This window comes from Tachyglossus aculeatus, chromosome 2 (genome assembly GCF_015852505.1).
Source record: "Tachyglossus aculeatus isolate mTacAcu1 chromosome 2, mTacAcu1.pri, whole genome shotgun sequence".
Classification (NCBI taxonomy): Eukaryota; Metazoa; Chordata; class Mammalia; order Monotremata; family Tachyglossidae; genus Tachyglossus; species Tachyglossus aculeatus.
This window is the reverse complement of record NC_052067.1, coordinates 65,797,776-65,811,108: the sequence shown is the minus strand read 5'-3', so window position 1 is coordinate 65,811,108 and position 13,333 is coordinate 65,797,776. Positions and strand designations below refer to the sequence as shown.

The window sequence follows — 13,333 nt, the reverse complement described above, 5'->3', positions numbered from 1 at the left end:
GGTTCTAATCCTGGCTCTGCCACTGGTCTGCTGTGTGACCTTGGGCAAGCCACTTCACTTCTCCATGCCTCAGTTACCTCATCTGGAAAATGGGGATTAAGACTATGAGCCCCATGTGGGACAAGGCCCTACTGAGAGCTCACCTCCTCCAGGAGGCCTTCCCAGACTGAGCCCCCTCCTTCCTCTCCCCCTCCTTCCCCTCTCCATCCCCCCCGCCTTACCTCCTTCCCTTCCCCACAGCACCTGTATGTGTGTATATATGTTTGTACGTATTTATTACTCTATTTATTTTACTTGTACATATCTATTCTATTTATTTTATTTTGTTAATGTGTTTTATTTTGTTCTCTGTCTCCCCCTTCTAGCCTGTGAGCCCACTGCTGGGTAGGGACCGTCTCTATATGTTGCCAACTTGTACTTCCCAAGCGCTTAGTACAGTGCTCTGCACACAGTAAGCACTCAATAAATATGATTGATTGATTGATTGACAATCTTGTTTACCTTGTATCTGCCCCAGAGCTTAGAATGGTACTTGGCATGCAGTAAGTGCATAAAGAATACCATCATCATCATTATTATTATTATTTACTGAATCCACTGATTGTGGGGTCTCTCTGCCAGCCTAGGAACAAAGCAAATGAGCTGCTGAGTCAAACGTTGTACCTTCCAGTAGAACATTTAGAATACCAAGGTGGGGAAGCTGGAACACCAGTAGAACACTAGCATGGGGAAGCAGTGTGGCTTAGTGGAAAGAGCACAGGCTTGGGAATCAGAGATCGTGGGTTCGAATCCCAGCTCTGCCACTTGCCAGCTGTGTGACTTTGGGCAACTCACTTAACTTCTCGGTGCCTCAGTTACCTCAGCTGTAAAATGGGGATGAAGATTGTGAGCCCCATGTGGGACAACGTGATGATCTTGTACCTACTCCAGCGCTTAGAACAGTGCTTGGCACATAGTAAGCACTTAACAAATACCATCACTATTATTATTATTATTAACACCAACCTCTAGCAAGAGGGTGTGGTGGGGGGGCCTGTTGCTTTGGGAAGAAAAGAGGCTGGGGTGCCAGGTGGTGGGGGAGGCGGTGGAGCCAAACTAGCTCTCTTCCTCCCTTCAAAGCCCTACTGAGAGCTCACCTCCTCCAGGAGGCCTTCCCAGACTGAGCCTCCCCTTTTTCCTCTCCTCCTCCTCCTCCCCTCCCCATTGTCCCCTCTCCCTCCCTCTGCCCTTCCTTCCCCTCCCCACAGCACTTACATATATTTGTACATATTTATTACTCTATTTTATTTGTACATATTTATTCTATTTATTCTTTAATGATGTGTATTTAATAATAATGATGATGGCATTTGTTAAGCACTTACTATGTGCCAAGAACTGTTCTAAGCGCTGGGGGGAATGCAGCTATAATTCTAATTATTCTGATGGTATGGACACCTGTCTACTTGTTTTGTTTTGTTGTCTGTCTCCTCCTTCTATACTGTGAGCCCGTTGTTGGGTAGGGCACCTGTCTACATGTTTTCTTTTGTCGTCTGTCTCCCCCTTCTAGACTGTGAGCCCGTTGTTGGGCAGGGACCGTCTCTAATGTTGCTGACTTGTCCTTCCCAAGTGCTTAGTCCAGTGCTCCGCACACAGTCAGCGCTCAATAAATGAATGAATGAAAGGGGTGATATGGAAAGGTTATTTAGGAGTGGCTGAAGAAGCATGGAGGGATTCTCCCCCTTCTAGACTTTGAGCCCGTTGTTGGGTAGGGCACCTGTCTACATGTTTTGTTTTGTTGTCTGTTTCCCCTCTTCTAGACTGTGAGCCCGTTGTTGGGCAGGGACCGCCTCTATTTGTTGCCGCCTTGTCCTTCCCAAGTGCTTAGTCCAGTGCTCCACACACAGTCAGCGCTCAATAAATGAATGAATGAAAGGGGAGATATGGAAAGATTATTTAGGAGTGGCTGAAGCAGCATGGAGGGATTCTCCCCCTTCTAGACTTTGAGCCCATTGTTGGGTAGGGCACCTGTCTACATGTTTTGTTTTGTTGTCTGTCTCCCCCTTCCTGACTGCGAGCCCGTTGTTGGGCAGGGACCGTCTCTATATGTTGCCAACTTGTCCTTCCCAAGCGCTTAGTCCAGTGCTCTGCACACAGTCAGCGCTCAGTAAATATGAATGAATGACTATGGGGAGGAGGAGGAGGAGGTGAATGGGGGCTGGAGGAGCCAGGAAAGCACAGCGAGTTGTTTGTATGCGAAAAGACAGGGGGGAAGGGAGGGAGAGGGAGGGAGTGGGAGGGAAGGGGGGCGGACAAGGCTGCCAGACCTGGGAGGGGAGCAGCCATATTGCAAGCACACACACACTCACACTCACAGACACACCCAGACACACACTTAGACCCACACACACACCCACACAGAGGCGGGGCGGGGCGCTCCCACCCGCAGAGGCCGCGCCTGCTTTAGAAGGGCACAGGACGGGACTGGCACCCGGAGTGTATACAGCCTGCCCAACCCGGGGAAACACCACCGGCTCAGCTCTCGTAAGTGTGTGTGTGTGTGTGTGTGTATGTGTGTGTGTCGGGGGAGCGTGCCCCTTCTTCCCGGGCGAAGCTAGGAGCGGGATTTGGGGGGCGCGGGGTCCTGGGAAGCCCAGGTTTGGGAAGTTGCATGGATTGGGTTTTTCCTTCCTTTGCACTTTGCAACTTGTCCTCGCCGGCGGGAAGGGAGGGTTTGCCGGCAGGTGCCGCGGGGACCCGGGTACCCCGACTTTCTTTAACTCCCGTGCACCCCCAGATCCCGGACATGCCCCCCCCCCAAGTTCTTGTGCCCCCCTAACTCCCGGGTACCCAAGCTCCTGCTTCCCCCCCAAACTCATTCATTCATTCAGTCGTATTTATTAAGCGCTTAGTGTGTGCAGAACACTGTACTAAGCGCTTGGGGAGTACAAGTTGGCAACATTTAGAGACGGTCCCTACCCAGCAGCGGGCTCACAGTCTGGAAGGGGGAGCTCCCGTGCAGCCCAAACCCCTGCCCCCCTCCTTATGATAGTAACAATAATAATAATGGCATTTGTTAATCAATCAATCAATCGTATTTATTGAGCGCTTACTGTGTGCAGAGCACTGTACTAAGCGTTTGGGAAGTACAAGTTGGCAACATATAGAGACAGTCTCTGCCCAACAGTGGGCTCACAAGCCCTTCCTATGTGCAAAGCACTGTTCTAAGAGCTGGGGGGAATACAAGGTGATCAGGTTGTCCCTCGTGGGGCTCACAGTCTTCATCCCCATTTTACAGATGAGGTAACTGAGGCTTAGAGAAGTTAAGTTTATTTTATTTTGTTAGTATGTTTGGTTTTGTTCTCTGTCTCCCACTTTTAGACCGTGAGCCCACCGTTGGGTAGGGACTGTATATGCTGCCAACTTGTACTTCCCAAGCGCTTAGTACAGTGCTCTGCACACAGTAAGCGCTGAATAAATACGATTGATTAAGTGACTTGCCCAAGGGCACACAGCAGACATGTGGCGGAGGCGGGATTCGAACCCATGACCTCTGACTCCAAAGCCCGTGATCTTTCCACTGAGCCACGCTGCTTCTCCTAATTCCTAATTCTCCCTATTCCTGGGCACTCGAGCTCCCGGGTAACCCAGCTCCCTCCCCCAAGTTACCGTGCTCCCCGAGTTTCCTTGCACTCCGAGCTCCTGGACACGCCCCCCCCCCCAGCTCCCGTGCAACCCTGAGTTCCCGTGCTTCCCAACGCCCCGTGCTTCCCAATCCCGAACTCCCGTGCTTCCCGAGGTCCCGTGCAACCCTAAGCTCCCGTGCTTCCCGAACTCCCGTGCAACCCTAAGCTCCCGTGCTTCCCGAGCTCCCGTGCACCGTGAATTCCGGTACTTCCCGAACTCCCGTGCTTCCCAAACTCCCGTACACCTTTCCCCAAGTTCCCGAGCTTCCCGAGTCGTGGGTCCCGGCCCCTGGTATGCCCGGATAGCGCCAGCCTCTTTGCCCCAGAATGTCCCCGCGTGCCCGGCGCTCCCTAATACCTGTTTCCCACTTCGTTGGGTTGTTGTTTTTTTAGCTGCTCCCGAAAAAGTTTTCCCCCCAAAGTCTCATTTTGTACTTCGTGTCGGGACCCCCTGTCCCTCCCCGCCCTTCCACCTTGCTGTAAAGGCAGACCTTTAGTCTCCCAGGTGCTTTGTCCCCCTTTTACTTCATTATTTGACCTCTTCTCAACCCCAAAGACCAGGTCGTGTCGCACCAGGTGTTTTAAGAAACTCCAAAAAATGGCACTGCCAACTTGATTGTGTTGGCCATAGTCAACACTCCTTACCCCCTGATCCACCCCATGGGTCCAGCAAAACAGCAGCAGCACCTGTTGGCATGCTGATTCTCCCCCCCCAACACACACACACCCGATTTCAATCAATCAGTCAGTCTCACTCCCTTGCCATTTCTTTACCCTCCCCGGGAAGATTTTGAAATTTTATATTTGGCTTTCTGGGTGTGGCAGGCCAAAAAGCGGCCTGCTGGGTGAGGCCTTGGCTTCAAAAACCATGAGCGCCTGCTCTTCATGATTACTGCTCCCGGATTTGACTCATCCCCAGACGCTTCTCGGCCCTGTTTTCAGTCCAGCAAAGCAAGGTAGGGCTCAGAGCTCCCAGAAAGCTGCAGACAAGGACGGCATCTTTCGTTATAACAGAAATTTCTCCCACTTTCAGGTACAGAAGACCTACCTGACAACCCCTGAAGGCCTATCAGAAAGGAAAACCCAGAGAACCAAAAATGCCTAAGCCAGTAAGTGACCACCCTTTTCTGTATTTGCGGTGAATTCTGGGGTGCCGACAGTTGCGTGGTTTTTATTCCGTTTTAGTTGATGGCGATATGATGCACTGAGGTGACCCGATTTAAGAGTCGGGCCAGGTTTTTTGTTTTTTTTTTTAAGGGGTCGGAAATGGGGGAGTCGTTCAGGATTTTTGCTGTCTGGTCCTTCCACGCAACTCTTCAGATCTTCTGGGAAACAGAAGATCCTTTTCCTTGTTATCAATTGAAACCTTTGGTCCCCATTGTGTTTCTGCCCTCCTCAATCTGAGGCCCCTTCCAAACACCATTTAGACTTCAGTGACAACCTTATCATCAATCAGTGGTATTTATTGAGCTATTATTATGTGCAGAGCACTGTACTAAGCACTTGGGAGAGTGTATTATGGTATGTGGACATGATTCCTACTCCCAGTGAACTTACAAAATTGAAATCCAAAGATGATGGGTCAGCGATATTAAAAAAAGAAGCAGTCCCCGAGGTAATGCTAAACAGGTTATGAGAAGCACAGAAACCTTAATCTCAATCTACTATGCAATGGACACTTTTCCAGCTTCTGGGTGGAAATGATCCAATTAGGGCAAAGAAACCCCAGACAAACACTAAAATCACTTACAGGCAGGGGAAAGGCACTTAGTATAAAGATAGAAAATCTGCCTTTAGAAGTCATTTTTAACACCCCCAAACCAACACTACCATAAGGCTTCTTTTGTGATTTAAGGAAGTGATAACAAAATTTTTGGCGTTGAACACAACTCAGCACCTGACTCCGAATGTTGAAAGTCCTGCTTGCGTTTTAAAATAAGGCACTCTCAATGGGGACTAGCCGAGCAGGCAATTTAATTGCAATCCTCTTCTACCCTCCGAAGGAATTTGCTGCTTCAAGCAGGATTCCTATCTCTTAAGGCAGTTTAGTAATGGACTTGAATTGCAGATGGAAGGCAGTACTCCCGGTTTGATAAGGAGACTCCTCGGGCTTTCTGGTGTGTACTGCTAGTAAACATCAGCTGATAAAAAGGAAAGAAAAAACTAGGCTGCACCCTATACCTCTGTTCCTTTGAATCAGATTATTTATGCTCAACGCTTTCGATAAGTTTCCATATTTTGCTTGAAGTGGTGTGACTTTAAAGTATCTGAGGAGGGCAGATTCTTTAGCAGCCATTGCCTAAGAAAGGTGGATCTTCTGCCTGCTTCATCCAGTTGTGCTGGTTTTTATTAATGACCTTAGTGTAGGTCTTTATTGAGCACTAGGTGGATGTCATGCACCGTGCTAAACATTGGGGAGAGTATAACAAAAATGGCAGGTCCCTTGACACTCCTTTCCTCTTCTTCCACTCTCTTCTGTGAACCCCTGACTTGCTCCCTTTTATTCATCCCAGCCCCACAGCACTTAATAATAATGATGGCATTTATTAAGCACTTATTATGTGCAAAGCACAGTTCTAAGCGCTGGGGAGGTTACAAGGTGATCAGGAGGTCCCACAGGGGGCTCACAGTCTTAATCCCCATTTTAGAGATAACGTAACTGAAGCACAGTGAAGTGACTTGCCTAAAGTCGCACAGCTGACACTTGGCAGAGCTGTGATTTGAACCCATGACCTCTGACTCCAAAGCCCGTGCTCTTGCCACTGAACCACGCTGCTTCTTATCTGTAATTTATTCATATTAGTGTCTCCTCTTCTAGAATGTAAACTCCTGGTAGGCAGGAAATGTATCTGTTAATCTCTTCCCAAATACTTAGTAAAGTGCTGTGCACACAGTAAGTGCTCAATAAATGACTGCAACAGCCTCTAAATGCTAAGTGCCAATTTAAAAAATAACCTTTAGTTTATATCTGAAGTTTGTTAGAGGAAGCTGAAAGAATGAAGTGTTACTCCAGTTCCTAGTAAACTTAATTTAAAAATAGTCGAAATCATTCGCAACCAAGGAATCTGGCATAATGTCTTCCGTTTTCAAATTTCAATATCAGAAAGGTTCACTATTTCAGATTTATTTCTGAGCATAATTCTTCCATCCCATTCTGATTGCAGCCAATAATCAATCAATAGTATTTATTGAGTGCTTACTGTGTGCAGAGCACTGTACTGAGTGTTTGGGAGAGTACAACAGAATTGGTACATGTAGAAACACTACCACAGGTGTGTTTTGTGTAATACCTTGAAATAGTATAATGTTCTTCATGATCTGGCTAATGCATAAGGCTGACCCCCTAAATAAAATCCCCTATAGGGTGCATATTTGGGTTTATAGTGGCTGTACAAGGTATGTTACAGGAGATGATTACTACTACTAATGTGCTTTTGATGGGGAGCTGTCATTAGTGATTCCCCAAACAAGCAGATGAGGCAAGGCAGAACTCAGTTTCACTGAAAGGTATTTGGAAAGAGGGTGACAAATCTGTTTTCCAGGAATCACCTCCTTTTTCCAACTTTGCGATTGAACTGATGTGTTTCAGCATTTGTCTTGGGAGTCCTAGGCTTTCTTCCAAAAATCAGAAATAGACTTTTTTTGCCACAATTGGATCATTTCCACCACGAAGTTGGAAAAGTGTCCATTGCTCAGTATATTGTAGTTAAAGTTTCTATGTGACTACAAATCAGCTTAGCATTATTTGGGTACTGGTTTTCATTTATGCCTCAGAACCTTTGTCTTTGGATTCCATTTTACAGTTTTTATTTCTTTCCCCTTGGGAATTTACCAGGGTTTCGTAGCAGCAACAAACCCAGGGGAAAGCTGGCTTTAAAAAAAGAAAAGACCCTCCTGCCTTCATTCTTATCTGCATTCAGTTGGCTTTTTGGAGTTCAGTGTGATTGAGAGAAGCTGCATTACTCACTTTCAAGTGGGGGTGACCTATTTGGGATCTTCTCGCCTGCCTTCTGCGTTTGCTGTCCGTTTTTATGGTGAATCAGAGGTTCTTGGATTTTCAAGGCATTGAATTAAAGTTGTAGCAAAGCTTTGAGCTCTGTCGCCTAGAAAAGAAACAGTACAGCCTCTGGATCTTAGCCGTACAATTGGCTTTAAAGCACTCAATCACATTGCCCCCCTCCTACCTCACCTCTCTCCTCTGCTACTACAACCCAACCTTTACACTTTTGCTCCACCAGTGCTAACCTTCTTACTGTACCTCTGTCTCATCTATCTCACCACTGACCTCTCTCCCACGTCATTCATTCAGTCAATCTCCTCATATCTGACAATTACTCTCCCCCACTTCAAAGCCTTATTGAAGACACATCTCCTCCAAGAGGCCTTCCCTGACTAAGCCCTCTTTTACTTTTCTTCCCCTCCCTTCTGCGTCACCCTGACATGCTCCCTCTATTCATCGCCTCTCCCAGGCCCACAGCTGTAATTCATTAATATTAATGTCTGCCTCCCCAACGACTGTAAGCTCGTTATGGGCAGGGAATGTGTCTGTTTATTTTTATTGTTCTATTGGACTCTCCCAAGCCTTAGTACAGTGCTTTGCACACAGTAAGCGCTCAATAAATACATCTGATTGACAGACTGATTTCCCTTAGTGAAGGTGTTCAAGAAACAAGCCAGGTCTTATATAGTGGTGTTGTACCCTAAAAGGCACAAGCAAATTAATTTATTTTTCCTTTATTAATAGACACCTTAAGGTTACAGTGCCTGGGTCTGCCTTATGTTCAAAACCCTCTGACACAAAATTCTTCTATTCATCAGCTTTCAGAAAAAAATTAAGTGTTCAGAATAGATCTCAGATTTTACTGCCTGAAAAAACGATTGAAGTGTGCAGAATAGAGCTCAGGTTTCACCCTGCTCTCTGATCCTCACTTCTTTGATGGGGTCCCCCTCCTGCTCCACATACGTAGTTTCCCCTAATCTTGATCCAGGATTTAATTTCCCTTTCCATAATGTGCAGCTCCAAGCAGGACAGCTCATCTGCCCAAGATCTGGTGCTTTCCTTATCTTCTGCTGATGGCCAAGAAATGATTCATATAGGAAAATCTAACCCAGACTTTGTGCTAGTATGACAGTTTAGGGCAGTGGTTGATCTCAATCAATGGTATTTATTGAGTGCTTACTGAGTGCAGAGCTCTGTATTGAGTACTTGGGAGAGTATAATACAATGGGAGTGGTAGACATACCCCCTGCCAATAAAGATCTTAGTCTACAGGAGGAGACAGATATGAAAAGTAATTATGGATTGAAACATAAATGCTGTGGGACTGAAGGTGAGATGAGTATCAAGTGCTTAAAGGGCACAGATCCAATTGTTTAGGTGATGCAGAAGGTGAGGGAGTAGAGGAAATGGAGGCTTAGTTGAAGGACCCTCGTAGGCGAGGAGAGTTGTTGTCTGTTGTTTGTGAAGGAGGAGTGTGTTCCAGGCCAGAGGGAGGAGATGGGCAAGCATTTTGGCAGCGAGATAGATGGGATCAGAGTTTACTGAGTAGGTTGGCATTAGAGGAGTAAAGTGTGCGGGCTGAGTTGTAAGAGTAGTAGTTCTAAGTTGTAGCCACTTAGCCTGGCTAAGCCAAAGCCAAATAGCCTGGCTTTGGTAATTGTGGCCATGACCAGTTGTGATTCCTACTACCAGGTGCGTATTTTAAAGCACCTAGTTCCATAAGCCCCTTCCAGGTGTGACTCCCCTCCACACAGCCAATTCCATCTTGGTCCCAGCCCCTTGGCCTGTGCACCTGTCCTGCTAATCAGTCGTATTTATTGAGCACTTACTGTGTGCAGATCACTGGACTAAGCACTTAGGAGAGTACACTATAACGGACACATTCCTTGCCCATAATGAGCTTACGGTCTCTTCCCCACCTGCTTTGCCCCCCAAGAGGCCCTGAAGAACCAGGCTCCCTGTCCTGTCTGACACAGGACCCATCCCAAGCTATTCTCACCCCATGTCCTGAAAGAGCTACAGGGGGCCCTGTTTTCAGGGTGAATTTGGAAGATTTGGTTTTGAGTTTCTTTAGCTTTGGCCTTTGGAAGATGGGGGCATTCGTTTTTATTCATTTTAAAAACTCAAGTAAATTGAGACAGTAAATGCCTCTGCCTTTGCATCCATTTTAGTTTCCAAATAGTTGGCAACCATCTTTTATGAAATACCTTCTCGCCCCTCCCTCAAGAAAATGCCAATGGGGACAAATGAATAGGGGAGAGATGAAATACAGGGGAAGGTTCACTGAGATTTTCATCCTGAAAGGGTTGGTATTTCGACGGGTAGATTAAGGTGGTTTGAGTAGACTGCAACATTTTTTGAATCTAATTTAAAAGCCGGGTTAATAAATAATAATAATAATGATGGTATTCGTTAAGCGCTTACTATGTGCAAAGCACTGTTCTAAGCGCTGGGGCTGTTACAAGGTGATCAGGTTGTCCCACGGGGAGCTCACAGTTTTAATCCCCATTTTACAGATGAGGTAACTGAGGCCCAGAGAAGTGAAGTGACTCACCCAAAGTCACACAGCTGACAGGTGGCAGAGCTGGGCTTTGAACCCATGACCTCTGACTTCAAAGCCCATGTTCTTTCCACTGAGCCACTCTGCTTCTGCAGTGTGTATTGGTAGTAAGAACAAAGGGGGTTCATTGCTGGTATTTCTCACTTAAGCGGGTTTTAACTTTAAATTCATTCTCTAAAATATTTTGAAGCAGAAATGCATTCTTCATGTGGGACGTTTTGTGTGTCTGATAAAATTATTTTTTGCCTGTAGCATTTGCTCTCTAACCACTAACAGGTTCAATGGTAAATTTAATCAAAGTTCAGTAGCTGCTAATCTCTTCCCTTAGTACAAAATAAGTGCATCTAGCACTTTCAATCCTGGGACCGAATTTACCCTGCTAGACCCCCCAAGCCCTAGAGGGTTGGGTGAAAATCAGTGATTAGCTACAGAGTTCCAGAACACCTGTTCAGGAGAAGATATTGCAAACTTGTGGTAGAGCAAATTTTCATGCACGCTATCTTGAAGTCAAAGTACAGGTTTCAATACTGCAAGGGCCATTATTGGAATTCGGCCACCTAGCTGAAGGAGTGACAGGAAAAAGAAGATAGCAGATCGCAAACTCTAAAAATACCAGGCAGGGCCAATTAGAATAGAGCCAGCACTCCCTCCAACTTGAACTTCTCCCTTTAGGCTGTCCGTTGAAGAGCTTAATTAACTCAGGGACAGTTTCATGCAGTTCAGCAATTGGAGAGGAAGGTAGGGCTATGGAATGCACTCCTATAATAGAGGAGGAAAATAAGCCTTTCCTCTTGTCCATCTCTGTTTTACACACACACACACACACACACACACACACACACACACACACACACACACACACACACACACCCCCCCCACACACACACACACACACCTTAGTGGAAAGAGCCCGGGTTTAGGAGTCAGAGGTCTTGGGTTCTAATTCTGCCTCTGCCACTTGTCAGCTCTGTGACCTTGGGCAAGTCACTTCCCTTCTCTGTGCCTCAGTTCCCTCATCTGTAAAATGTGGATGAAGACTGTGAGCCCCACTTGGGACAACCTGATTACCTTGTTATCTACCCCAGTGCTTAGAACAGTGCTTGGCACATAGCGCTTAACAAAAACCGTCATTATTATTGAGAAGCAGCGTGACTTAGTGGAAAGAGCCCGGGTTTAGGAGTCAGAGGTCTTGGGTTCTAATTCTGCCTCTGCCACTTATCAGCTGTGTGACTTTGGGCAAGTCACTTAACTTCTCTGTGCCTGTTACCTCATCTGTAAAATGGGGATTAAGACTGTGAGCCCCACGTAGGACAACCTGATTACCTTGTATCTGCCCTAGCGCTTAGAACAGTGTTTGACGCATAGTAAGTGCTTAGCAAATACCATTATTGTTATTACAAGAAAAATTGAAAACCTGATAAGGTAAGTTGTTTGCTAAATAATAATTTATTGTTGTAAAATAGAAAACTCTTATGTTTTCTAGCAGTCACATATCTAGGTAGTAATGACCTGCCCATTTCCTTATCCAAATGTCATCGTTAATTACCCACTTCCAAATTCATTATTTTAATGTGATTTCTTCCCCAAACCCAGTCTTTCCCTCTTTGTGTCAGTGTTGAAGTGTTGAGTGAATTTCTTGGTGGTTCTATCCCTATTTTTCTGGCACCAGTAGTAAATAATGCCCTTCTCTGGTGGGCAGAGCTAATCACAGTCAGAAGGACCTTAGTTCTAATTCCGACTCTGGCACTTATCTGCTATGTGACCTAGGGCAAGTCACTTCACTTCCTTGTGCCTCAGTTCCCTCATCTATAAAATGGGGATTAAGACTGTGAGCCCATGTGGGGCAGGGACTCTGTCCAACTCGATTTACTTGTTCCACCCCAATGCTTAGACCACTGCCTGGTATATACTAAGTGCTTAATAAGTGCTATTATTATTATCCCAGTTTGTGAGTTAAATTCATTCATTCAATCATATTGAGTGCTAACTGTGTGCAGAGCACTGTACTAAGTGCTCGGAAAGTACAATTTGGCAACATAAAGAGACAGTCCCTACCCAACAGTGGGCTCACAATCTAGAACTTTCCGTAAAAATGAGTTGGTTTTCTTAATTTCTTCTCCACACACTGCCAATGCCATTCATACTATATAATTTTATACAGTATAAACTTTAAAGTATATAACTAAGGCACTAATGTTTCTTCTTTATAAATACTAAAAATGTTTACTGAAGTCACAGATTGCATCGTACTTTCTTGATTGTCCCCCAAGCCTACTATAACAATAACAAATGTGGTATTCAAGTGCTTACTAAGCTTCAAGCACTGTAGCGTAAGTGCTGGTTTAGGTAAAATTCAGTCAGGTTAGACACGGTCCCTGTCCCACATGGTGCTCATAATCTAAGGAGGACGGTTGAACAGGTATTGAATCCCCATTTTACATATGAGGAAATGGAGGCCCAGAAAAGTTGTTACTTGCCCAAGGTCAAACAGCAGCGGAGCCAGGAGGAGAACCCAGATCCTCTGACTCTCAGGCCTGTGCTCTTTCCACTAGGACACAAACACTGTTTCTCCGAAGCATCTGCTACAGTGCTCTGGTCGCACACAATATTTGACAAGTGCAGAAGAACTTGAACCTTCTACTTGTACCTCTAATGCCCACAACTTAAGGACCAAATGGCTCCATGGAAAAAAGATATCATTTTGGACGAAAGTCCAGAGAAATTTCAACCAAAAGAAAAGATTATAAAATCCCCCTTTGACTTTCATGCAGAATGAACTTAATATGTTTTCTCCCCACAAACAAAAAGACTCTAAAGTGCTGTCCCATTTCATATTCTAAGTAGTTCGGCCATTGATTTAAAGACATGGTAAACAATGCATCTAATATTGAGGGTCTTTTCTTCACCTTCTTCCAACTGCCTCCCAAATAACCTTAAAATTGTAACCATTCTGTCTCTCAAGTTCTGTTTCTCTTAAAATAATTCTTAAGGTAAAGAATAAATTAAATCTTAACCCATTATTCTCTGGGAAATCAAAGGTTTCCTCAGCATTATTTCTATGTTTCTCCCTTAGTTGTGGTAGAAATAAGGGTTAAATTTGTACACGTG

At 45.5% G+C, this 13,333-nt stretch overlaps 1 protein-coding gene across 1 annotated transcript in view; it reads left to right on the top strand.

Moving 5' to 3' along the window:
* The first annotated feature begins 2,363 nt into the window (after positions 1-2,363).
* Positions 2,364-13,333, top strand: part of EZR (ezrin) — an 83,977-nt gene continuing 73,007 nt past the window's right edge. Inside the window, exons 1-2 of the mRNA XM_038760609.1 lie at positions 2,364-2,523; positions 4,699-4,774. Coding sequence (XP_038616537.1) covers positions 4,763-4,774 — 12 coding nt within the window. The 5' untranslated portion in view covers positions 2,364-2,523; positions 4,699-4,762. The remainder of the gene's footprint in view (positions 2,524-4,698; positions 4,775-13,333) is intronic.